Here is a 27504-nt window from a genome sequence, read left to right on the forward strand (position 1 = left end):
AAACCAGGACTTAAGTGATTTAATAAAGTCCCTGAATACTACTAAGCAAGATAGAAGCCCGGCTCTTGCATGGAATTTGGATATCGTCCTCAAAAGGCTTTCGGGCCCTCCCTTTGAGCTCTAGAATCCTCCTCTCTTAAAGATCTGACAAGAAAGACAGCTTTTTCTTATGGCCTTAGCGACGGTGAAGAGGGTTAGCGAGCTACATGCCTTTGGTAAGAGGGCAGGCTTCTTGCAAGATGACGCTGTCTGCTCCTTGACCTTAGGTTTTATGGCGAAGAACGAAGACCCCTCTAGTCCCTGGCCATGCTCCTTTACAGTCAAGAGCCTGGCTAACATTCTAGGCCAAGCAGATCAAGAAAGACTCTTCTGTCCAGTTCATTCTCTTTGCTAGTATTTACGAAGAACCAAAGAAGTTAGAGGCCCTTCTCTGAATCTGTGATGTTCACTTAAAAACCCCAGTCGGCCATTATCCAAGAATACCTTAACATTCTTTTTAAGAAATGTGATTTCTGAGTCACACTCCAAGATCCAGGAGGATGTTTTTCCTTTGTACAAGGTCAAAGCACACGAAATTAGAACAGTAGCAACGTCCTTGGCCTTCAAGCATAATCTGTCGCTGTCTTCTCTCCTGCAATCCACGTATTGGAGGTGCAAATCAGTTTTTGCAATGTTCTACCAGCGTGATGTGGAAACAACTTACGAAAATTGCAGTATTTTAGGCCTGTTTTTTTGCAGCTGGCATGGTGTTGGGTGAAGAGGGATAGGAGGAATTTCCTATTTGTTCCAACACGATATACAAACCCTCAGTCCTTTACATTAGGAATATGTAATGTAAAGGACCCCAGGTTTGTATAGTTAGGAAAAATACAATTTGCTTTCAAAAATTGTGATTTTTCCTCTGTCCACTCTCCTTGAATGAGGATTGATGTTTTCTTGGGAAGCCTGATTGGTACTGTGTCATGAGTAACATCAGTTGGTTTGATTTTTAACAAGTTTGTCGTGTAGGTTTTAAGATTCTGATCATATTTTGTACTGCGCCCAGGGCAAGGGCACACACACATTTTGATGTCTTGTCTGAATAGTTACCTTTGGAAACCTACAATTAACTCCTATGTTGCAAAGCACCCACTGAAATAGAGGCGACTCTTGGCTCTACTGCCACGCCACTACAGGTCGAGAGGAGCTCTGACCAGAGGCAATACCCACCTGCCATAGCTCCCTCACCAGGTAAGGTTGCAACAAGCATTTCACGATGCTAGCTAAATTTCCTATTTCAAATTCATCTCCATCCCTGAGCATTTTTGAGTAGCTTTGTCCATGTATCCCACCTCCTGTCAATGTGGGATTCAGCTATGTAATTATTTGGTAAGTTACATATATAAAAATGACATTTTTATAATAAAATAAAGTTTTATATATACTTACCAAATAATTACATGATCAGAGCCCTCCCTCCTCCCCTCTCATGGACATAGAGCATAAACAAACTTAGTTCTTTAGCTGTGTTGTACCTATCCTTCCCCAAAAGTGGGCGGGGCAGTATAACTACACCTTTAATAAACGAGTGCTACCCCAAATTTTTAATTTTGAGCTGCTGTGTAAAGTAGAAACAATAGCTATGTAATTATTTTGTAAGTACTGTATATATAAAACTTTGTTTTATTATAAAAATGTCATTTTAATTTCCATCTTGACATGTAAGCTGATTCTTTCTAGATGAATTATATTTAACTTCCATCTCGATATGCAACAATGACATGTTTGTACAATTTATGTAAACATTAACCTATACCGATAATTTGTAGACACTGGATTCATATTTTTCTCGACATGGAGGCTGTCATTTTCCCCTTTGTCATTTGATGCTTGCAGTAATTCATTATTATCAGATTTACATTAACTGGCTTATGTACTTAATAAAGAAGTAGATAAAAGTAAAGGAAGAAATTAATGTATGACTAGGGATATAAATAATTAAATACTAGTAAATGATGGAATACAGTGTGTGTTTAGGTTAATAAATACCAGTACATAAATACCGTTATTGTAAATGAAAATATACATAAGATTAGGTATAAAATAGATATATACTGTAAGCAAATAGAAATCATGCAAATAAGAGAGTAACATAACATTTAGGACCAATAGGTACACACTAACAAACAGCAAACACTGCAGTAGTGCTCTTTTATATGGCTGTAAATGTATATAGTATTTTCATCTAGTCTTCCTGATTTATTGACATAATTTTGGAGGTTCCTGCAGCGTTGAAGTAGCAATTCTGAACTGTGTTAACGTATTGTCCTTAAATTTTTAAGATTTATTTTTTAGCTGGAGATTTCTGTACTATACAGTTAGTCTCTTGTTATCTTCAGCCCAGTCTTGCTTCTGTATCATATCCTAGTTACACTATCTGCTTTTATTTTGTTTGTAGGACGGTAAAAGCATCATGGTCGAGGTTGCCAAGGGAGGTGCAAGCCGTGAGCAGCTGCCCATGGTCCTGAAAGTGCCCAACTTCTCCTATTATGAAATTGCCGATATTTGTGGCCTCAAGGATAACTACAATCTTTTAGGATTCGGGGACATTTTGATCCCGGGTCTGTTAGTTGCGTTCACCAGCGCTTTCGATCGCCAAGTTGGGACACCCTGCCATCTTTACTACCTTGTCAATGTCATCGGTGAGTGTTGGTCCTTTATGTTTTTTATTGGACAAGTGCCTTTTCATTTTGTTATGCTGTTGGGCCTCAATTGATTCCTTCAGTATCCTGAAGGAACATTCAATATTTACTGTGCAGACGTAGAAGCATGCTTGGTTGTTATTGCCATGATTTGGTAGCTTATGTATTGTCATTTTTTTCATTATGGTCAAACTCTCGGTTGGGCATTTGATCAAATTTCCTTATGAACATCTGAAATTGTGTTATTTTATTATGTTTTACATCACTGCATGTGTAAGAAGATAGTTCAGGGCCTAGGCAGAAAAAAGTCCCTTTTGTTTAGTGAAAAATAACCTGAAGGGAATAGAAGTATGACAACAAATTTATAGCCAGATTTCAGTATAGAAAAGGGATTAGATATCCATAAGCTTCCTTAAGGTTAGTTGATGTGCCTTAAAGACGACCTGCCTTGGAAGCAAATACAAAAATATGTACCATACCATAGTCAAAGATTTTGACAGGATCACGGAAACGATCACCAGATTATACTGAATACAGTACTCTTCTCAGCATTTTTAATTGTGTACAATACTGTCCTGACCCCACCCAGTTGTAACTTCATCAGCTTGATCTTTTTCTGTAATGTTTTCTGCTGTTTAGCTTTTTAGATGGATGCTCATAATTGAATATAATTATTTTAACTTCTCTAATTCTAAAACTGCTCCAAGGTTAATCAGTATTTCTTCACTACCTTGTGCTACCTTAAACTATGTATAGCTCTCCAACCTCTTCAATTTTTTCTTACTCCGGTTTTTAGTCTCAATTGAAAATAAAGTCCAGTTTTTTCTTTTCCAATTTTTACTTCTCAATTAAAGTCAAAATTTCCTTTGTTCCAGCTGTAGGAGAGTTGAAATTTGATTGTTTGGTTTTGTTAAACTGAATTTGCCCAGATGTCTTCATATTTTGGTCACAGCATGTCATCTTATCACTCTTTCTATGGAAAATTCTATGGATTTGTTGATATGTTTAGCAGTCAGTTGTTTCATTGCATCCTGTCAGTTATGTATTTGTCCACATTCTTGGTCCTCAGTGTCTCCAGACTCGGTCTGTAATATAACAGCTGGAAGATTCTAATGATATGTCTGCCACCTGGAAACATTTCTCGGAGACTGCACCATTCTTTGTATCTCTTTACAAGGTCATTTGTTTTTCTGAGCATTGCTCTTCTTTCACATGTTAGTGATATTCCAGTATTTGTTTCGTTGTTATTATTATCAAGTGTCTACACTAGCTAGGTAATGAGGCATTTCTGGTTAGCTTTTACAGGTAATTTTTGTTTGCACTCAGGGCAGTGCACCAGTTTAGAGAAGTTTTTTTTGCACTCGGGCAATGCACCAGTTCAGAGGCTTATTCTATGAGGGGAGAAAGCTCTGTAGGTCTAGCAGGCTTGGATACAAGAGTTTACCAGTGAGTTGCTTGTAGCTCCAAGGTGGTGACCCATTTCGGTGGAACTTCATCGTATTTACCTAGAAGAGTGGTATATGGAGGCAGTGCTATTCCCTCAATGAGTGACCTTGGTTGTGACCATGAACTGAATGACTTCGATCCCTGCTACCCTATGAAGGAAAGCTGCCATATTTTAAGGCATGCCAACCGTATCCCTGCTGGTTGGTTCCAGAAGTGAAAACTTACCATAATGAGGATTTAGAATACAGTACTGCAAAATATTAAGGGATATAGTCCAGTCCCAGTAGCCACAGTCGTCAAGTCAGGGAGAGGAATATCCTCAGGTCAAAGGAGGATGATGATGGAACCAAGAACGGGGAATGCAGAAGTTAAAGGAATAGGTTGCTGACGAGCAATAGGCCTTCCTTTAGGTAGAGGCAACATAAGGACATCCTTGACAGCAGGTGGTATGGGCATAGGTGAGGGCCCCCCCCCTTGACGGTACCAACTGACTGTAGAGGACCACAGCTGGTCATGGAGGGCTCCCTTTATAACAGAAAACACCTGATGTTCAGTGTGAGCTAAGAAAGCAGTCCACAGATTTCTCCATTGATAAAGTTGAAGTTTGACCGAATATATGAGTGATAAGTTGTGGTGAAATAAACTTAGAGTTTGTTCATATGAACATAGCAGCCATATACGTATTTAGTATATAATGAGTTCCCTCCTTCTAACCCAAAAGTCTTACAGCCTCATTTCCAAACTGTAGTACATAAAATATGAGGTGAGTAAGTAATGCAGACCTGTAGTTCCAGGTGGTTGTTAAACTACCATACTTTTATCAGAAGTAATGCAGACTTGTAGTTCCTGGTGGTTGTTAAACTACCATACTTTTACCAAATAGACAAGACTGTGCTTTTCAGGACATTTGAACTACAAATGTGGGCAAGTATATTATTGATGGGCTTTTTTAAGAAAATTTTGTTTTTCTCAATTTATGAAAAGTTTTTACATGTTGCTTTTGCACATGTTATTCCTCATGATGAAATATCATAGATTTCTGTCTTACATTTTAAGGTGTTCTTTCTGTGATTTCTTAACAGATTTTTTTTTTTTTATGTTCTGTTTCTGCTTCGAAGTCTATTGTCTAATGCAATTTATCTTACAATTCTGTTGCTTGGCCCCAGGAGATCAATCTCTCGTTTTTATCTTATATGTATGTAGGTGTCTATTAGTATTTAGGTCCTTTGCATGTACATGTATTCTTTCAAATATATAGCAGTTCAGTATTAGAAATCCACTTGACAGTAAATAGTTATGTACATACATACACCTTTTTATTTCAAATGAATATTTTATTTTGTGGGAGCTTCATAGCAGTGTCAGCAACCTTTTTCCTTGTCCCAAACCATGTACATACTTGTGAATAATAGTTCAGAGGTCTGGTTAAACAAATCATTTATAACTAACTAACTTGTGAATAATAATAAAAGCAGACAGTACATCCATATGCAGTCCTCTGCTTGCTTTCTTGCATGATGCAAATAAACCTCCCACGCTCATGCAAACCACTTACATTGAAAACACAAATATCCATTGGAGAGCTTGGAAGGCAAGAGAAGGACCACTGACTCACTCTGCCCAGCATCTGTTGCATACTTTAAAAACTAACAAAATTATCATTGGGAAAATGATGCAATGCCCCATTTTCATTGCTGTGAGTGGTGTGTTTTGTCTTGGTTAACTTTGTCTTATGTTTATATGTTACTGATTCATTACAGCGCATGTCAGGTTTTAACTCCACTGCTAATGTATTCTGGGCTCTTCGTGGTAATGACTGTTTTTTTGGATTTATGAACCTTCATCTTGCCTGATTTGTGTAATTTGTCATTGAGGCGTTTCGCATGCTGCGCATATTTCAGTTAGGAGTGTGAATTGTTTGCTTTCATTTATTAATGTGGGCTGCAGGAGTAGATTTTTTTTTTAAACTTTTGATGCATTTGAAAAGCAATTCTATTTCTCTCAGAACATCTTGATGTATTTTTCAACTTTTTGTTTTATCTTTAGTGTGAATGTTTGGGATTTGTAAGAAGTGTTTAATGTAGCTGGTTCTTCGAGTTGTTTATTTTGCATCGAGTGGTGTTAAGATATTACTTTTATAATATCTAAAATGAAGTTCCAGAACAGATATTCATATAACAAACCTTTAAATATTAAGCTCTTTTAACAGATAAACATAAAGAAGTGATACACACCAAACTTCCTTTTCTTGACACTTTTTTTTTAATTTGTGTGAATTGCAGGCTTTCAGGTCATGAACTATAAATTTTGACCTCTTAGGAGCATCTTCCTTAAACCTGACCAAGATCTCCATATGGTTTAAGTGTATTGTGTTTAGTACTAACTTCTGTATTTATATTGTTAAGGCCGTTATAATTTAAAACGCCATCACCCCCATTCGCTTTCTCTTTCCCAAATGTCTCCCCATCCCATCAAAAGTCTTTCTCATCTTCCCCCCCACCCGCTTGGTGCAATGCCAGCTTGATAAACACCACTCAATCAGTCACTCAGTTATCTCCAACCTGAATTTTTTGTTAGTATATATTCTGCATAAGGAGGATCCTTGTTTATCAGTTTAAACCAAATGATGATACCAGGCATAGTTTATAGCAACATTACGAAGAATAACAGCTTTGTTTATTTCTGTTGTATATTGCAAATAACAACATTGAATACTCTCTTGGGTCAGTTTGGCATATACCCCCCACCCCACCTTAGACTTGCGGATAATCGTGTGGGCTTTCTGTTTGACAGCTGCAGATATGTATAGCCACAACTTCGCTTGTCTAGAAAAGATCCGTTGCGTTTTCTTTCCTTTTATTTTTTTTAACTGGTATACGCACATACACTCTTATGCACCTACACATACACTATTATGTATAGACACATACACGCATTTAATCATACAAAAGCTCATTCATGCTCATATACTGTATATACAGTGAGAGAGAGACATCTTTGTTAATGATGTTATTGGAATCATAATGCAAACATGCTTTTTGAAATCTGAAATTCTAAACCATTTAATGTACTGGATATTTGGATGTTAGCATTTATGCATGGAATGTATCATGTAGTTTTGAAAATGATAATGTCAATACTTATATCCTATTTATTTCGTTTTGTTTATATTTAACTGTTAAGAGGCACATATTTATTTACCTGTGTGTGAAAGTAATACGTAAATTGCTTTACAATTTTAAGTATATAATGGCTCCATTTCACAATGATGGATATAATTGTAAAAGAATTTCGGTTAATGATTCATAAGAAAATATTCACATTACACCTTAGAATTTATATTTTATTTTTTTATATAGACATTGTTCTGACGTGCTCAAAAGTTACAGATGCAAGGACATGCCCTAATTTTAGGCTGTTACAGGAACCAGACCGGGAAGTCTGGGGGTCAGCTGCTTGATCACTTAGAGACCATCGTTCACGGAGTAACGCGATGGGAAATTATTTGCCCATCACAGAATAGCGAAGAGGAAATTTAAACTTGCGCCTTTAGAGCGATAGAAAAATTCAGTTTTACTGGTTTATTCCAGTTAAGTTAACAAGCAGTTCTAGAGATAATTACAGTTGAATATCGTGCTTGGGAACGATAGTAAATTTAAAGTCATTGAAATTAAGAATGAAATTGGAAGGTGTGTAAGTGAGAAAGAACGAGGATCGGTTTAAAGGACGTATCACTAGGTCTATCGAAGAGAATCCCATTTGGATGTATAATGTAGTAGTCTTGAGGCATGTGGCGGAGCCGCCTAGATCGTTCGGTATGCGATGTTGAGGATGTTTGAAAGGATGGGTGGGTGGAGTGGAGGTGGAGGAGGAGTAGGAGGAAGGGAAGGAGTTGTTGGAGGATTGGGAGAGGTTTGGGCTGAGGGAGGAAGGGGGAAGGAGGGGAAAGGTTGAGGCAAATGAAAATCTAGTGCTATATCTTAACGACTTCACCATATCCCCACGTCAACCACCCACCTCCGCCCTCACACACGCACACACACACGCGGACCTAATGCACACGCTCTCTCTCTCTCTCTCTCTCTCTCTCTCTCTCTCTCTCTCTCTCAGGCACACATGCGCGCGTTTGGTGCATCCACCATGGAGCTTCTGTGGTTTATCACGAATGTGATTCCTACTGGTTTTTCCCTTGAAACTGAGTATATATCATTAAATAGATATATGGTTAAGAAATCCACAATGGTGTCTCTTCAATTGAGAAGGAGAATCAAGCAGGTTCTCGAAAACTCTCGTTTTGTATATATTTTAATGTATATTTAAACTGACACCATTGTGGATTTCCTCACCATTTTAGTGACTCGTGAGTATGACATTTATATATATATATATATATATATATATATATATATATATATATATATATATATATATATATATATATATATATATATATATATAAAACCGTATCGATTGAATGCTATTGAAAACCAGCTGCAACCTTTAACGCCGTATATATATATGTATAGTCTATTGAACGTAAGTGTTTATAAATAGATATTCGAGATGGCTCTTATTAGGAAATGAAGTATAAGTCTAGTGAGCTATACTTATTACAAGCAGACGGTTAACGAGAACATAATCGTTCGTTCAAAGAGGTCTGGTTTATGAATGTTTGAAAACCAGCTGCAACCTTCTCTCTCGCTCTCTCTCTCTCTCTCTCTCTCTCTCTCTGTTGCAGTATATTAGAACCAGACTTATGATTTAACAATGCAAAGATATATTCGAGATTGGCTCTTTTTAGGAAAAAAATGTTGAAAATTATTTGCATGGTGGAAATGTTTGAAAAAGTTCAAATATCGGCATTTACAAATGTTTAAAAATGTTCGTTCAAAGAGGTCTGGTTTATGTTGGTCAAGTTGTAACTCTCTCTCTCTCTCTCTCTCTCTCTCTCTCTCTCTCTCTGTTGCAGTATATTAGATACCAGACTTATGATTGGTAACTATGCTTATGATAGTAAGGATTGGAGTTATTTGGGGAAAAAAATGTTGGAAAATTATTTGCATGGTGGAAATGTTTGAAATTGTTCCCTAAATATCGGCATTTACAAATGTTTAAAAATGTCTCCAGTACAGGGTGTCTACAAATGTTTAAAAATGTCTCCAGTACAGGGTGTCTACAAATGTTTAAAAATGTCTCCAGTACAAGGTGTCTACAAATGTTTAAAAATGTCTCCAGACAGGGTGTCTACAAATGTTTAAAAATGTCTCCAGACAGGGTGTCTACAAATGTTTAAAAATGTCTCCAGTACAAGGTGTCTATAAATGTACAGGGTGTCTATAAATGTTTAAAAATGTCTCCAGACAGAGTGTCTACAAATGTTTAAAAATGTCTCCAGTACAAGGTGGCTGCAAATGTTTCAAAATGTTCCTGAGATAAAGATTGAATATGTTAATGAGAACTTAGAGTTTTCGAAATGTCAGAAATTGTTAGAATTCGTTGCTGAGAATCGTTATAGATAATGGAAAGATCCTAGTCAAGAAATGTTAAAAAATGTTCCCGGATATAAATAACAGAAATGTTTGAAATGTTCTCGACATTAGGTGTCTGTAAATGTATCCTAGACATCGGCTTGAGAATTACGGAACATTCTTGCCGTATTTAATCATATTTTACATTTACAGTTTTTGCGCGATATAAAATTATTTTTTGCTCGATGTAAAATGATTGATTTTTACAGACTGGCGTTACACAACTATGGTCATCAATGCAGCGTGCTTAGATGTTAAAGAATCAATCATTAACACACTGTCCTTGTAAAGGTTTCTTGACTTCAGGAAATGAAGGTTCTTGGAGTCTAAAGATTTCACCTAAAGATTAGCAATCAATCCGATATTTATTTTCAAGCGGTAATGCGTTAGCCTCTTGTTAGTTAAAAGAAATCGTTATGTCGTTATTTTTTTATTTATTAATGTATTTCTCGATTATCAACTAATGTTTTTTTCACAATAGGTATGCATGGCTCGTACTGGAAATTATATATTTTCCGTAGTCGAAAGATGGAAACTGTGCCTCCAACGAGTTATAAAATATTCTTGAGGTTTCGGTGCTGGTTTAGACTCTAGCTGCATGTGAAATGATATCATAGGAGTTTTATTTAATATTTTTTGTGATCTTTCTTTGGACAGAATTGTTTGTTGAAGTGGGTGAATTTCTGACGAAAAATTCTCGTTTGTTTGTGTTTGGGAAGATGACCTGAGAGAAGGGAGGCGGCTGTGTATGTTTGCTGTATGTGATCTTGACCCCAGACTACCAAAATATAACTTGACTCTTGGGGTGTGCAAATGCAGCCTTGAAGTAGTTGGGGAGGGATGGTTTTAATCTGGGTATGAAAACAAGGGAAATTTGAATACGGTGTTGGCTTTAAATTATAAGATTTGAGCTTGATCCCAGTTCTGTGGTCATTGATTTTATCTATGTATATATATTAAACTTTGTCACTTGCGCAATTATTGTTCTGTGCATTATAACAATTAATAATGGGACCTCATTTGAACAAGATGGTATCTAGCAGAGATATTTATTCAGAGAATAGTCCTGGAAAGATTGTAACCATTTCTGAATAAATATCTCTGCTAGATACCATCCTGTTAAAATTTATATCTGTCTGTGTGTGTACGTGTGTAATCCTTTTAACAGTGACCCCACTACAAATTCTCGAACCGTGTATTTTCCAGACGTGTTGACGACAATTTAGCATCCCTGTCACTCAATTTAACACGCATGCCTCGCTCGTCTAGGAGAGATAAGACACGTTGCTCAAATAAATGGAAGAATGTTGATTATCATATTGACGTGAATTTTGTCCTCGCAAAAGTCGAGACATGTCTATGTAAACAATAAGATGTTGGAGATGATTTTATCGTACGTCAGAATGATGGAGACAAGGTGTAGATGACTCCCTCACAAGTGAGTGAGGGCGAGTTGCCCAGAATATGTTTGAGGGGAGAAAGTTGTTAGAAATAGAAAGTAGAGAATAGGAGGTTATCACAATCGCCTTCTTTAAGGAATAAATTGGGATGGTGTTTTTTTTTTTCCTTTGGTTGTCTGTTGACAACTTTTGTTTGATTGTTGTTGGCGACTCGGGGGAGAGAGAGAGAGATGGTTTCGCAAGATTGAGGAAACAAAAGTGAACTTCATATTTTGTAACATATTCTTCATTTATTCTTACTGGGTGAATATCGACCTGAAAGTATCTCTCTCTCTCTCTCTCTCTCTCTCTCTCTCTCTCTCTCTCTCTCTCCATTTTCGTAAAATTTTTCCTCTAACTCTGGTTGAATATCTAAAGTCTCTCTCTCTCTCTCTCTCTCTCTCTCTCTCTCTCTCTCTCTCTCTCTCTCTCTCTCTCTCTCTCTCTCTCTGCAGGATCAAATTCACGCCAATTAATTCCATTTTCGGCAGTTCAAAAGATGGACGAAGATGATGATAGCTGATTTAACCAAGAGTCCCACTCTTCCTCCCCCTCCACTCCCCCTCCCCCTCTCCTTTCTCTTCCCCTCTCCTTCCCTCCCCATTTCCCTTCCTCCTCTCTCTCTCTCTCTCTCTCTCTCTCTCTCTCTCTCTCTCTCTCCCCCTCCCCCTCCCCCCTTCCCCTCCTCCCACCTTCCCCCCCTCCTCCCACCTTCCCCTTCCCTCCTCCCACCTTCCCCTTCCCTTCCTCCTCCTCCTCCTCCTCCTCCTCCTCCTCCTCCTCCTCCTCCTCCTCCTCCTCCTCCTCCTCCTCCTCCTCCTCCTCCTCCTCCTCCTTCCATCAGAAACATCAAATTTATTTATGTCCTTCGTAAAGTTCACTTAACGTTAAGTAGTCAGGCTCTGAATAACTACTTACCCCTCGTTACGTTAACTATTTGTGGAATATGTTATTATCTGGTTAATTCTGGTTAATTTTGAGGAAATTGTAAATGGTGAATCCATGGGTTAACATGGTGGTGATTTGCCTTACTGGTCAGTTAGTGAGGACGTTAGTTGATTAACTTTGCTGGTTAATTGATTAAGACGTTAATTGATTAACCATATTGTTAACCTGTTGGCTAATTATTCAGTACAATTAATTAACCATGTTGGTTAATAAATGGAGATGTTAGTTAATTAACCATGTTGGTTAATTAATGAAGACAATAGGTAATTAACCATGTTGTTAATTAATTAAGACGTTATTTGGTTAACCATGTTGGTTACTTAATGAAGAGGGTAGTTGATAAACCATGTTGGTTAATTAATGGTGACTTTGAATCATCAACCATGTGGGCTAATTAATTAACGTGCCAATAAGCTGGATAATCAATGGTAAAGTTAATGATAGTTGATATGCTGCTCAATTTGTTGGCGGGCATTATGTTGGGCAAGTTACTTATGGGTTAATCTGTTTGGTTTTCCGGTTAGTTAACAAAGAAATATGTTTAATATTTGATAAATTGGGATGCTGTTGATTGATTTAATATGTAGGTTAATTTAATGACTGCTTGATTTATTTATTGCAAAAGTTTCAGTTTTAACTTTTGCAGTCCTGGCAGAAAAACAGCTTTATTTGTTTCGTTTTTAATTTTTAAGTCATTATAGAAAAAACAAGGTGTTTCATAGTGTGAAAAATAAACGTGTGATTTAATTTTTTCTTTTTAATTTTCAAGTCATTGTAGAAAAAACCACGGTGTTTCATAGTGTGAAAAATAAACACAAGCTTTAATATTTTTCGTTTTGAATTTTTAAGTCATTGTAAAAAAAAAAAAACACGGTGTTTCATAGTGTGAAAAATAAACGTAAGATTTAATTCTTTTCGTTTTTAATTTTTAAGTCATTGCAGAAAAAACGCGTTGTTTCAGTGTGAAAAATAAACATAAGCTATAATATTTTCATATTACTTTTTAAGCCATTGTAGAGAAAAAAACACGAAAAAAACAGTGTTTCAGAGAACGTGTGATATTTAAGTCACTGCAAAAAAAAAAAAAAAAACATCGTTTCAGAGAATGTGTGAAAAATAATAACACAAAGTTCTAGCTTATCTCAGTGTTTATTTTTGCCCGAGGCTTGAAATTCAGCTCATAAAGGTCACGAGGAGTTTTGAAGACACGTGTTTGTGTAAATGTACGCATGCGTGTTATATATCTTGTTTATTGTCCCTGTGAGTGCCGTCATTAGGAAATTATAGATTAATATACATTATAAGTATAATGCTATCATTTTTAGTTTTCTGAAAAGAAAACTATTGTGCCGGCTTTGTCTGTCCGTCCGCACTTGTACTGTCCGCCCTCAGATCTGAAAAACTACTGAGGCTAGAGGGCTGCAAATTGGTGTGTTGATCACCCATTCTCTGGTCATCAAACCTACCAAATTGCAGCCCTCTAGCCTCAGTAGTTTTTATTTTATTTAATTTTAAAGTTAGCCATGCTTCTGGCAACGATATAGGATAGGCCACCACCGAGTCTTGGTTCAAGTTTCATGGGCCGCCGCTCATACAGCATTATACCAAGACCACCGAAAGATAGATCTGTTTTCGGTGGCCTTGATTATACGTTGTAGCGGTTGTACAGAAAGCTTGTTTTGTACTTGTTTTATTATGAAAAGCATAGGAATTACAAATTTAAATGAAACTATTTTGATTTCAAAAACTTGAAGCAGATAAAAGGACTTATTGTAGGAAGGAATAATTTGTGATTAACGAAGTTTGAGAATAAAAAAATTAGATATTTAAATGTTGCCGAAATTAAATTTCGTTGATTTAATCTTAAATGAGGGGCAACGGGGACCAGTGTTCAACCAGTATTAAATGAGGCGATGGGGAATAATATTTGATCCACATTAAATGAGGCGATTGGAAGTAAGTAATATTTGACCAACACTGAGGCGTCGGGAAATATTTTTCAGCCAGTACTAAAGAGGTGATTGGAAGTAATGTTCAATTAAATGTGATGGGAAATATTTGACCAAGATAAATGAGGTGATGGGAAATATTCGACCAACATAAATGAGGTGATGGGAAATATTGTTCAACAAATATTAAATGAGGTGATGGGAACTAATGTTCAATATTATATAAGGTGATGGGAAGCAATGTTCAATATTATATAAGGTGATGGGAAGCAATGTTCATCCTGTATTATATGAGGTGATGGGAAATAACAGCCAACCAACATTAAATGAGGTAATGGGAAATAATGTTCAACAACATTAAATAAGGCAATGAGAAATAATGTTGACCGCGGTATTAGCGTGAGATTTTGTGAGCTTCAAGTTCATGAAGTTTCAACGTATTCTGTACGTTCAGTCGTGTCACAGAGGGAAGTCATTTATATTTATGTGGAGCGAAAAAATTTATAGAATTCATTAATTTCGCAAGAGCGACTTTGATTGATGTATGTGAGGTATGGCTGTAACAAGTGTTAGACTCTCTCTCTCTCTCTCTCTCTCTCTCTCTCTCTCTCTCTCTCTCTCTCTCTCTCTCTCTCTCTCTCACCGTGTCCAAAGTTTTATTCTTGTATATACCCCAATAAATTCAAGTAGGATTCTCTCTCTCTCTCTCTCTCTCTCTCTCTCTCTCTCTCTCTCTCTCTCTCTCTCACACTCACACACACACACACACACACACACACACACACACACACACACACACACACACCGTCCCAAAGTTTTATTCTTGTATATACCCCCATAAATTAAAGTAGGATTCTCTCTCTCTCTCTCTCTCTCTCTCTCTCTCTCTCTCTCTCTCTCTCTCTCTCACACACACACACACACACACACACACACACACACACACACACCGTGTCCAAAGTTTTATTCTTGTATATACCCCCATAAATTAAAGTAGGATTCTCTCTCTCTCTCTCTCTCTCTCTCTCTCTCTCTCTCTCTCTCTCTCTCTCTCTCTCTCTCTCTCTCACCCACATCGTTCATGAACGCCCCTTCTCTCATCTCTCCCTTTTCGTGAAAAGATTCATTCCTCTTCATTTTCCCATCGTCATCTTCTCCCATCCCCCTCTTCCCCAACCCCTTCATCATTTATCATCATCATCATCCTCCCCCTCTTAGCGTTAATCTGATTAATTACCATCTTTATTTCCCTCCATTTATCGTCTTCATTTCCCCCCTTTTATCATCGTCTTTATTGGTATAAGACTACGGCCCTTGGGAACGCCATGGGTGTGTGAGTGTGAAGTCGCTTTACAAAGTCGAGATCTTCGAGAGAGTCTGAGAGTGGGTGGGCGTGGGCGTGGCTGTGGGTAAGCCTTGCTGTGGGGTTGTTGCTGTTGCTGCTGCTGTTTCATTCTGATGATGTTTCATTCAGATGCTGTGTTGTCTCCGTTTTCTAGTGTACAGTTTCATAATGCTGTACTGAGCATATAATTGCCCATTCAGAAATGTCAGTGATTGTATAGAATCGTCTGTATAACGAGAAAAAGTGTATTATGGACTGTAGCACTTTTCACTTCGCCTGACAACTTAATGCACACTTGTCGTGGTTGAAGTGTAGCGTTTGCATTACGAGGGAAATATTTTATATTTTAAGAAAGATTGCTAGATATTCTCTGCAACCCTAACAAGCTCTGGATAATAGCTTTGTAATGAGCTAGAATTGTCTTATGTATCCAGTCCTGATATATATATATATATATATATATATATATATATATATATATATATATATATATATATATATATATATATATATATATTTAACTATAAGACTTTATGCTTGAATACAGTGTTAGCCTATAAGACTTTCTGTAAAACTTGAATTAATAGTTTATGTACTGTTAAAATTTCTACTTGCTAAGTCACCTTAAAAAACACTAAATTGGTTGCTTGTTATTAAAAAAAAAAAAAAATCGTAGGCTCGTAATACGGCAATAGTGTGCACAGAATCATAAACTTTTTCTTTGTCTTCAGCTGTACCCGCTTCTGTGTGGGGGACGCTGTTTCCTCTCAACCTCCTCTACCTTCCCCTATCCAGTGCACCCTGATTTTTAAACTTTCTCCCGCTTGTCATTCACTGTTTTATCCGTCCATCTGAACTTTGGCCTTCACCCTCTCCTCCTTCTAATATAAGTAAATAATAAAAAAATTAAAACCCTTAGGGCATCTAGTGAATTTTAAAAAAAGCAAAATTTTAAGTAGAGCAAAATTTTAAAATGTTACTCAACTTATTCTGAATTTTAATGTACCCTTTTAGTGTGTATATGAAAACGTGAGTTTAAATGTATTTATTGTGTGAGCGTGTTCCAGCATGAGAGCATGTGCCTTTGTGCAGTTTTTAATTTCATTTTCATTCATTCATCACCATACCGAATGACCCATTTGGTCCCAGTGCTAGGCCTCTGGCCTAGACCTGGCATTTCATCCAAATTCTTCGGGCTAGCCCTGTGAGAGCTGGTAGTCAGCTCAGTGGTCTGGTTAAACTGTTTTAATAATAATAATAACAATAATAACTAAGTCCTTAGTTTTACCAGACCACTGATGATTAACAGCTCTTGTAAGAACCAATTGGTTACTTAGCAACGGGACCTACAGCTCAACCACAGTATTTTTCTATCACCAGAAATAAATTCCTCTAACTCTTCATCAGCCGTGCACTGAACTCCGGCCCATCGAATGACAGTCTGAAGCTCAACCGACTCAGCCAAAGAAGGGCTACTTCCCCGTAGAGGGCTGTGCCGTCAGTGTACCTCATGCGGTGCACTGTAGGCATTACTGGAGGTTCTTTGCAGCGACCCTTCCTTAGACCCCTAGCTGCAACCCATATCATTCCTTTAACTGTACCTCCGTTCATGTTCTTTTTCTTCCATCTTGACTTTCCTCAGCCCTCTCCAAACAGCTGTTTCATAGTTCAACTGTAAAAGGTTTTTCCTCCTGTTACACCTTTCAAACCTTCTTGACTCTAAATCTCCCTTTCAGCGCTGAATGACCTCATCACAGGTCCCAGCGCTTGGCCTTTGGCCTAAATTCTATATTCTGTTCTATTCCTCTTCTCTTCCTTCCCTCCTCCACCTCCATATTCATAACCCTTGAACGCAAATGGTAATGTTTTTGGAGATGAGGTGTATATTCCAGTTCCAGGGTTTATTCCTCTTCTTTTCCTTCCCTCCTCCACCTCCATGTTCATAACCCTTGAACACAAATGGTAATGTTTTTGGAGATCAGGGTTATGCTGAAATATATTCAGATTGTAGCGAGTGCTTGCATGTCAAAGGCGATGTGAAATCACATGGATGGGGTATTTTATGCACATTGATTAGATCTAGATTGTGAAGTTTTGCGTAAGTTTTATTCATTCGTTAAAGGGAAACTCGAACTTGTCTTAAATCCAGAACCTTGATGCTTCCTTTATAAAAAAAAAAAAATTTAATTTTGGATAAGTTGAGGGATTTCTAGAACACTTGAACAGGTTGTGAAAAATAGGCTTTAATTTCTATAAGTAATTTCCATAACTAACTCTCCCTTTTCCTTTTGCTGTACCTCCATTCATATTATATTTCTTCCATCTTGCTATCCAACCCCTTTGAACGATTATTTCATAGTTCAGCTGCGAAGTTTTCCTCCTGTTACACCTTTCAAACCTACCTGCTCTCAATCTCCTTTCCAGCGCCGAATGACCTCATAGGTCCCAGTGCTTGGCCTCTGGCCTAAACTCTACAGTATATTCCATTCCATTCCATAACTCCCTATAAACACGCACGCTGTGTATGTAAATTCGTTTGGAAAGGCTGGTCTAGTTAGACAGAAAGGTAGCTGCAATAGATTTTTTTACTTTTTTAAATGAGTTTTTGGCCAAAATTCAGGGCAGTGATAAAAAAATCTGTAGTAAGATGCAACTCTCTGCAGTTGCTATTACATAAAGTTATTGTTATTATATAAAGTTATATTGCTATTATATAAAATTATTGCTATTACATACAATTATGGCTATTACATATAATTGTGGCTATTACATAAAATTATCTACTTCAGATCCCATTTTCTCTCTCTCTCTCTCTCTCTCTCTCTCTCTCTCTCTCTCTCTCTCTCTCTCTCTCTCTCTCTCTCTCTCTCTCTCATTTGTAAACATTCATGGTAGATTTATCATATTTCTGTCTCTAATTTGTGTGCACTCAGCTACCTTTCTAGTAAATAAATTCTCTCTCTCTCTCTCTCTCTCTCTCTCTCTCTCTCTCTCTCTCTCTCTCTCTCTCTCTCTCTCTCTCTCTCTCTCTCATATACCCTTCGAAATGCCCAGGGCTTGTGCTCCTTCGTCGTGTGTCAGTCAGGAAGCCTGAAGGAGGAGGGAGAAATGAAGGAACACAGCCAACCAGGTGTCTTTTGGTCCCAACACACTTGTGTTGCTTTCTTGTGGCCCCGGTTAGACAGGCCACTATGTAGTGCTTGCTTGCTATATAGTGCTTTGCTTGCTATATAGTGTTTGCCTGCTATTAAGCATTTGCTTGGTACATAGTGTTTTGCTTGCTATATAGTGCTTGCTTGCTATTTAGTGCTTGCTTGCTGTTTAGTTCTTGCTCTCTCTGTAGTGCTTTGCTTGCTATATAGTGCTTGCTTGTTATTTATAGCTTGCTTGCTGTCTAGTGCTTGCTTGCTATATAGTGCCTGCTTGTTATTTATTGCTTGCTTGCTGTCTAGTGGTTGCTTGCTTGCTGTCTAGTGGTTGCTTGCTTGCTTTGCCTGCCTTCAGTCGTGTGCTTTTGAGTCGTTGGACGAAGTTGATGTGGTTGTTGATTGTAGCAAGTTGTAATCAGGTTGTGAATTGAATAAGGGATGGTTGTGGTTGTTTTGGGTTTAGATGTTTGTTATGGCATGTGGTTGGGATTCCATGTCAGTTTCTAAAATTTGTTTATTTATATATATATATATATATATATATATATATATATATATATATATATATATATATATATATATATATATATATATATATATATATATATATATATATATATATATGTTTTTAAATCTGACTGTCCCTTTAGCCTTTGGTTTTAGAATTAAGAATAATAATATTACTTTCCTGTCAGGGTGAGAAAGGCTCACTTTTGCAATTTATGATTGAAGTACAGCTGAAGAAAATTCCAGGGTGGTGACATTGAAGATACCGTTAATTTTTTCATCGTCGTCGACATTTTAGAGAAGTAATCGGTGATAATTTGATAATGGCGTTTCTGAAGTTTATCTTTTTTTGCCATATTTATTGTTGCTCTCTCTCTCTCTCTCTCTCTCTCTCTCTCTCTCTCTCTCTCTCTCTCTCTCTCTCTCTCTCTCTCTCTCATTATATATTAATATATATATATATATATATATATATATATAATAGATATATATTTATTTATAGATATATAGTATTATGTATGCTGAGTGCTGAGAGTCTCTCTCTCTCTCTCTCTCTCTCTCTCTCTCTCTCTCTCTCTCTCTCTCTCTCTCTCTCTCTCTCTCTCCCAACTTTATATAAACACATATAATGTGTGTGTTTGTATTGCATGTCTTGCAATGTGCAAGCAACCCCTGCTTTGAGACAGTTCATTGTATTTCAGCAGCATAGCAACTTTGGAGGACCTTGTCATGCTTGTGCAGTCGCGCCGCGCGCCTTGCTCATTTTCTAATTGTATATATAGAGAGATAGAGAGAGAGAGAGAGAGAGAGCACCAAGAAGGTGTTGGTGGTGGTCCGTTGTTTTGTTGCAAGTTGCAAGTGGTGGTTTCGTTAGCTGTTGTATGTGTGGCTTGTTGGTTGCATTAGCAGTAGGAAAGGTCCTCAACTCTCTCTCTCTCTCTCTCTCTCTCTCTCTCTCTCTCTCTCTCTCTCTCTCTCTCTCACACACACAAACATTTGTATGCATTTATGCATTTATTCAACTTCCCTTGTTAAATTTATCGTATTTCTCTCTCTCTCTCTCTCTCTCGCTCTCTCTCTCTCTCATTTGTGATTATTTGACTCTCTCTCTCTCTCATTTGTGGTTATTTGATTGACTGCCTCTCTCTCTCTCTCTCTAAAATAGACATCGTGTTTATGATCACAGCATTAGAAATCATTCTCTCTCTCTCTCTCTCTCTCTCTCTCTCTCTCTCTCTCTCTCTCTCTCTCTCTCTCTCTCTCTCCAGTTGCGGGAATCTATCGCTCTATGAAGGCTTGTCATTGCTCGTTTGTAGGTGCCTGATAGATGGGGATTTCAATTAGCTAGCTGGTCAAGGATCTCTCTCTCTCTCTCTCTCTCTCTCTCTCTCTCTCTCTCTCTCTCTCTCTCTCTCTCTCTCTCTTCATCTTCATCAGACCTGCTCCATTATATTTTTATGCCAGTTTCAATTTTGCTCTCTCTCTCTCTCTCTCTCTCTCTCTCTCTCTCTCTCTCTCTCTCTCTCTCTCTCTCTCTCTCTCTCTCTCTCTTCCTTCCATCAGATTTTATATGCTACATTTCTTGTAGCAAGTTTCAAATTTGCTTGTGTCCTCTCTCTCTCTCTCTCTCTCTCTCTCTCTCTCTCTCTCTCTCTCTCTCTCTCTCTCTCTCTCTCTCTCTCTCTCTCTCTCTCTCTCATTTACTTCCATCAGATTATATGCTCCATTTCATGCAGTAAGTTTCAAACTTGCTTGTGTTCTGTGTGTGTGTGTGTGTGTGTTGTGTGTGTGTGTGTGTTGGGGCTATATGCTCTGAGGCATTTTATTTTCCTCTGGTGACATCTGGTGTGTTGTTTCGTGGACTGTGTGATGCTGAAAGCGTTGCTGGTCTATATGGACAATGTTGTTCTCGCTCCTGTTATTGCGTTTTTTGTTGTTGTTTCTTAGTTATTTGGAAGGAATTAAGGGACGTGTTTTTATTTTATTTTTTTGTTTGTTTGTTGAGAGCAATGCTGGTTCATTCTTTGTCTTGTATTTGTATTGAAAATTTGACTGAGATCTTATCATCATGATGTTACATTATTTTTATGTTAACCATAATTATGATGATGTTAATATTAGTAAAAAAAAAGTTTTATTTTTATTTTACCACTTTAGTAAGAGTAAAATTACATTGCTGTGTTGCCAGACTCTTATTTGTTTTGAACATTTGTCGTAATGCTATCATCATCATATTTTTGAATATGATGATGATATTCAGCATGATTATGATGTTAATACTTATGAAAGGTTGCATTTTATTTTAGCATTTTAATATGATTGAAATTACTTGTTTGAAGTCCAGGGGATGTTGTGTGTTGTTGTATTGCAATTATTGATAATCACTGTTCCTGTTGATTTCAACATTTACTGTGGCAGTACAAAATTGATTGTGATTAATTTCTGAAGATCATTAGTGAATGATATTTGGTTTGTTTACAGAGGAATCTTGATATTTTTTTTTGTCATTTTTTTGTTTTTGTGTTCGTTTTATCCCTGCTGTGTAAATTAGGTCCCGTTTCTATAATAATATTGTTGTTTCAATCGTGTTTTATGAAGAAACTGTTTTTGTGATAGCGTTGCTGTTTTTGATGCTTTCAATCCTTTTCCTTTTATATAAATAAGATCCCGTTTTTGTAATAGTATTGCTGTTGTTTCAATAGTTTTTGTTAATCCTGTCATATGAATAAGATCGCATTTTGGTAATAGTACAGTATTATTGTTGTTGTTTCTGTCGTTGTTTTCAATCCTGTTACATAAATAAGATCCCATTGTAACAGTATTTGTGTTGTTTCTCTTGTTTTTATATCCTGTTACGTAAACAAGATCCCAAAAGATTTCAGTGTAATGGTATTGTTGTTTCTGTTGTTTCAATCCTGTTACAAAAATTAAGGTCCCAAAAGTTTCCGTTTTGTAATAGTATTGTTGTTGTTTCTCTGTTTCAGTCTTGTTACATAAAGATCTCAAAAGATCCTATTTTTGTAACAGTATTATTGTTGTTGCTCCCGTTGTTGTTTTCAGTCCTGTTGCATAAATAAGATCCCATTTTTATTAACAGCACTGTTGGTGTTTCTGTCGTGTCGTTGTTTCAATCCTGCCACACAAACAGGCTTCCAAAAGACCCCATTTCTTAGCTTGTCAGACTCGAGAAGCGATCCTGTATTCACCAGGATTAGAAGATATCCTACCAGTGACTCCTACACTCCTACCCCCAGTCATTCTGTGACCTCGTGCGAGCAGATATGATTTGTCCAAGGGCGTTTAATGCAGTGTTTGTGTGTATGTGTATGTGTATGTGTGCTTGTTTGTGTTTGTGACTTGGAGGTGATTGAGGTCATTCTGAGAGGGTCTCAGAAGGCCGCCCTGAAGAACGCCAGGAACAAGTATTATCTCAACCTTCACCGTTGGAGGTTTTAAGTGTCGGTGGCGTTATGTCTCGTGTGTGTGTGTGTGTGTGTGTGTGTGTGTGTGCTTTCGTCAGATTATACTCCATTTTTTCCTTAAACTTTCAATTTTTAGCCAGGTTTCAGTTTTGCTTTTTTTTTGGCTCTCTCTCTCTCTCTCTCTCTCTCTCTCTCTCTCTCTCTCTCTCTCTCTCTCTCTCTCTCTCTCTCTCAGACTATCCTCTGTTATTTTAAGCCAGTTCCAAATTTGCTTTTATTTTGTCGCCTTTTTCTTGAGTGCTTGCTGTCAAGTGCTTGCGTCTGGGAACGCTTTGTTGTCAAAGCGTTCCTCAGTTTGGAGAAGTTTTTTTTTTTCCTCCTTTTTTGTGGTTCTGGTTGTATCTGTCGTTTTCTTTAAAAGAAAACTATTGTGTCGGCTTTGTCTGTCCGTCCGCACTTTATTCTGTCCGTACTTTTTCTGTCCGCACTTTTTCTGTCCGCCCTCAGATCTTAAAAACTACTGAGGCTAGAGGGCTGCAAATTGATATGTTGATCATCCACCCTCCAATCACCAAACATACCAGATTGCAGCCCTCTAGCCTCAGTAGATTTTAATTTATTTAAGGTTAAAGTTAGCCACAATCAAGCTTCTCGCAACGAATAAGATAAGGCCACTGCAGGGTCGTGTTGGTTTCATGGGCAGCGGCTCATACAGCATTATACCGAGACAACCGAAAGATAGATCTATTTTCGGTGGCCTTGATTACACGCTGTAGCGGCTGTACAGAAAACTCGATTGCGCCGAAGAAACTTCGGAGCAAATTTGGCTTTTTTGGGGGGACTTTTTATTGTATCTCTCTTCGCCCTATCAATTATTTTATAGTAATAAGAGTAATTACAGGGTAATAGTACAGTCATGCTCAGTCTCCGTTTAAATTTATCTCTGCCAAGGACCTCATAAGATTTTTGTTTTGTTTGTGTGTTTATGATGATAACATATGTGGTTTCTATCCCGAATGCTGCGAGGTCATAAACAGAGTATTATGTTGGCAACATATGCGTGTTGTACTTCGAGTTGTATGAGTATTATGTTAGCAATATATGCGGTTTCGATCCCGAATGCCGTGAGGTCATAACAGAGTATTTTGTTGGCAACATATGCGTTTTTTACCTCGAGTTGTATGAGTGTTATGTTAGCAACATATGCGGTTTCGATCCCGAATGCTGTGAGGTCATAAACAGAGTATTATGTTGGCAACATATGCGTTTTGTACCTCGAGTTGTATAAGTGTTATGTTAGCAACATATGCGGTTTCTGTCCCGAATGCTGTGAGGCCATAAACAGAGTATTATGTTGGCAACATACGCGTTTTCTACCTCGAGTTATATGAGTATTATGTTAGCAACATGCATTTTCTACCACGAATGTTATGATGCTGTAAACAAAGTATTATGTGAGTAACATAGGCGTTTTCTGTTAAGAATGATGTGAGTATTATGTTAGCAACATATGCGTTTTCTACCACGAATTCTGTGAGGCTGTAAACAAAGTATTATGTTGACAACATAGGCGTTTTCTGCCTCGAATGCTATGAGGCAATGAAGAAAGTATTATGTGAGCAACATAGGCGATTTATGCAACGAATTGTATGAGGCGATGAACAAAGTGTTATGTTAACAACATATGCCGTTTTCTACCATGAATTGTATGAGGCTATGATCAAAGTTTTATGTTAGCAACATATGCGCTATTTGTAGTTGCTCCAATTGCTAGACTATTTGGTCACAAAGCAGTAGGATTAGTAACAGTAGCAATAAAAGTGGTAGTAGTAATAGATAATATTAGTAGTTGGTTTTACTTTTGTTGGACTATTTGGTCATAAAGTATATGAGTAGTAATAATAATAATAGTAGTAGTATTAGTAGTTTTACAGTTAAAGTTATTGTTTTCCAGTGGCCATTTTGACTAATAGCTGCAATTATAGTTGCTGCCTTTGCTGTCATATTTGGTCACAAAGTAGTAATAGTAGTAAAATAACAGCAGTAGTAGTAATAGTAATAGCAGCAGTAGTAGTCGTAGTAATAGCAGCAGCAATAGTATCAGTAGTAATAGTAGTAATAATAGCAGTAGTAGTAATAGTAAAAACAGTAGTAATAATAATAGTAATAGTAACAGCAGTAGTATTAACAGTAGTAGTAGTAGTAGTCGTAACAGCAGTAGTATTAATAGTAGTAGTAGTAATACCAGCAGCAGTAGTACTAGTAGTTGTAGTAAGATAAGATTAGCAGCAGGAGTCAATAGTAGTAGCAGGAGCAGTAGTAGTAATACTAGTAATAGTGGTATTAGCAGCAGCAGCAGTAGTAATAGTAGCTGTAGTAGTAGCAGTAGTAGTAATATTAGTAATAGTAGCAATATTAGTAATAGTGGTATTAGCAGCATCAGCAGTAGTTAACAGTAACTGTTGTGGTAATAGCGGCAGCAGTAGTAGTAGTAGTAGTAGTGGTAATAGCAGTAGTAGTGCTGCTGCTGTCGACAGCTGGATTCTCTCATGAGAGCACTTGGAAAGAATTAGCAGCAGCGTCCCTTTCTCTGCCTGTGAGTTTATCGTTATATTTATAGGCATCGGCCCGGAGATTCTTTGTTCTCAGATTGAACCTTGTTCTGGAGCTGGTTGTGAACTTGCTGGTTGTTCTTGTTTGTGGTTGTGGTTTACCTATCTATATATTTGTCTGTGTGTGTGTGTATATATATATATAATATATATATATATACTGTATATGTATGTAATATATATGTATATGTATATATATTTATGTATATATATATACATATGTTGTATGTATATGTGTGTGTGTTTGTTTTTTGTGTGCCTTTTTTGTGTGTGTGTGTGTGTGTGTGTGTGTGTGTGTGTGTGTGTGTGTGTGTGTGTGCATTATGGTATTCACACACGGGTATTCTTGTAGGAAATGGGTCTCCATGTATGCAAATCTTAAAGACTTTGGCTTTCATTAGAGAGAGAGAGAGAGAGAGAGAGAGAGAGAGAGAGAGAGAGAGAGAGAGGGTTCCACCACCCGGAATCAGGCTACTAATAAGGATGCAAAAATAAAGAATGTGCGACTCACGCTCTTAATTTATCCCTCAGATAAACATATCCCCAGAGGTTGATCAAGTATGATTCATTTTAATGATGGTAGCCAAAAGAGTTTGTTTTTGCCACTGGTCATGGTTGGATGTCAGAAGTTCCTTTAGGTCTTTAATTCTCTAAATTAAAGTTATTTATAGATAAGTCACTGACTTTTGACTTTGTGTATGTCAGCTTCTAATGATTAATGCAATGCTGTGAACGTTTATTCAGTTTTATTCATATGGAACAGTGTTCTGCAAGAGTTTTATGTAAATATAGATGTGTATGTATATTCGTGTGTGTGTGTACGTGTGTGGTGTGGTTATAAGCTCTGTGATACTAAATTAGGTCTTTCTTTCCTCCTCTCTCCTCTTTCAGGCTACGGACTTCGTTCTCTTGCTGTGTAAATTAGGGAAATTTTCCATTTTTACAAATTTTACAGACCCCTTCCTGTAGGATATAGGATATAAGCCCAGTGATACCAAGTTGTTCTCTCTCCTCTTCCTTCAGATTACGGACATCTGTCTCTTATTGTGTGAAATTGAAAATTTTTGTTTTTTCAAGTTTTACAGACCCCCTCCTTCAGGGTTACAGAGATCCTTCTGTCTGAATTTGAGAAATTGATTTTTGCACATTTTACAGGCGCCTTCCTTCAGGTTGTAAGAGCAGTGATACTTACCAAGGTCTTCTCTCCCTTCTTCTCCTTAAGGTTACAGAGATCCTTCAGTCTGAATTTGAGAAATTTTTATTTATTTATTTATTTTTTTTTCCACATTTTGCAGGCACCTTCCTCCAGGTCGTAAGAACCAAAGCCTTCTCCCTCCTCCTTTCTCTCCTCTTCCAGGTCACGGACATCTTCTCTTGCTGTGTGAAATAGAAAAATTTCCATTTACAAATTTGACAGACCCCCTCCTGCAGGTTATAATCACAGTAATACTAATCAGGGTTATCTCTCTCTCTCTCTCTCTCTCTCTCTCTCTCTCTCTCTCTCTCTCTCTCTCTCTCTCTCTCTCTCCTTCAGGTTACGGATATCCCTCTGTGTGAAATTTAAAAATTTCCATTTACAAATTTGACAGACCCCCTCCTGCAGGTTTACAGACCCACTCCTGCAGGTTTACAGACCCCCTCCTGCAGGTTATAAGCACAGTAATACTAATCAGGGTTCTCTCTCTCTCTCTCTCTCTCTCTCTCTCTCTCTCTCTCTCTCTCTCTCTCTCTCTCTCTCTCTCTCTCTCTCTCTCTGCAGGTTACGGATATCCCTCTGTGTGAAATTGAAAAATTTTAATTTTTGTACATTTTATAGACCCATTCCTTCAGGTTATAAGCACAGTAATACTAACAAGTCTCCTCCTCCTCCTCCTCCTCCTCCAGGTTACGGACATCCTCCTCTGCTGTGTGAAACTGGAAAAATTTAATTTTTGTACATTTTACAGACCCTTTCCTTCAGGTTGTAAGTACAGAGATACTAACTAAGATCTTTCTTCTCCTCCGTCAGGTTACGGATCAGGCCTCGTCCTGACCTTCGTGGCCCTCTACTTCATGAGCGTGGCCCAGCCTGCCCTGCTGTACCTGGTGCCCTTCACCCTCATCCCGACCTTCATCACCTCCGCCTGCAGAGGCGAGTTCCTGGCCATGTGGAGGGGAGATTCTGACAAGGTAATGAAGAGTGATATTTACTAGTCTTGAGGTTTCACTTCTGAGGGAACTGCCCCCTTTGCTTGTGAGTGTCACTTGTGCATGAAGGAAAATATTCTTTTGATACTTAGGGTGGTTTATTCATTTCCTGGAGTTCAGCTGCTCCCAGTGGGCATTTGGCACTGGAAAATGAGATTTAAGGAAATAGATGTATATTTGGTTAGGTTCGATATTTACTTAGTTTAGCTGTGCCCATTGGGCATTTGACAATGGAAAATGAGATTCGAGGAATATATATATATATATATATATATATATATATATATATAT

General features: G+C 37.5%; 1 protein-coding gene across 2 annotated transcripts in view; it reads left to right on the top strand.

Moving 5' to 3' along the window:
• The window catches only part of LOC136839227 (signal peptide peptidase-like 2A), a 53468-nt gene that overhangs the window by 18602 nt on the left and 7362 nt on the right, over nucleotides 1-27504 (top strand). Inside the window, exons 10-11 of one of the 2 annotated variants that reach the window (XM_067104968.1) lie at nucleotides 2438-2681; nucleotides 27035-27195. In XM_067104968.1, the coding sequence (XP_066961069.1) occupies nucleotides 2438-2681; nucleotides 27035-27195 (405 nt within the window). Of the gene's footprint in view, nucleotides 1-2437; nucleotides 2682-10861; nucleotides 10981-27034; nucleotides 27196-27504 lie in introns of those variants that run through there. The other variant, XM_067104969.1, reaches the window with a different exon arrangement.

This window comes from Macrobrachium rosenbergii, chromosome 6 (assembly GCF_040412425.1).
Source record: "Macrobrachium rosenbergii isolate ZJJX-2024 chromosome 6, ASM4041242v1, whole genome shotgun sequence".
In the NCBI taxonomy this organism is placed as follows: domain Eukaryota; kingdom Metazoa; phylum Arthropoda; class Malacostraca; order Decapoda; family Palaemonidae; genus Macrobrachium; species Macrobrachium rosenbergii.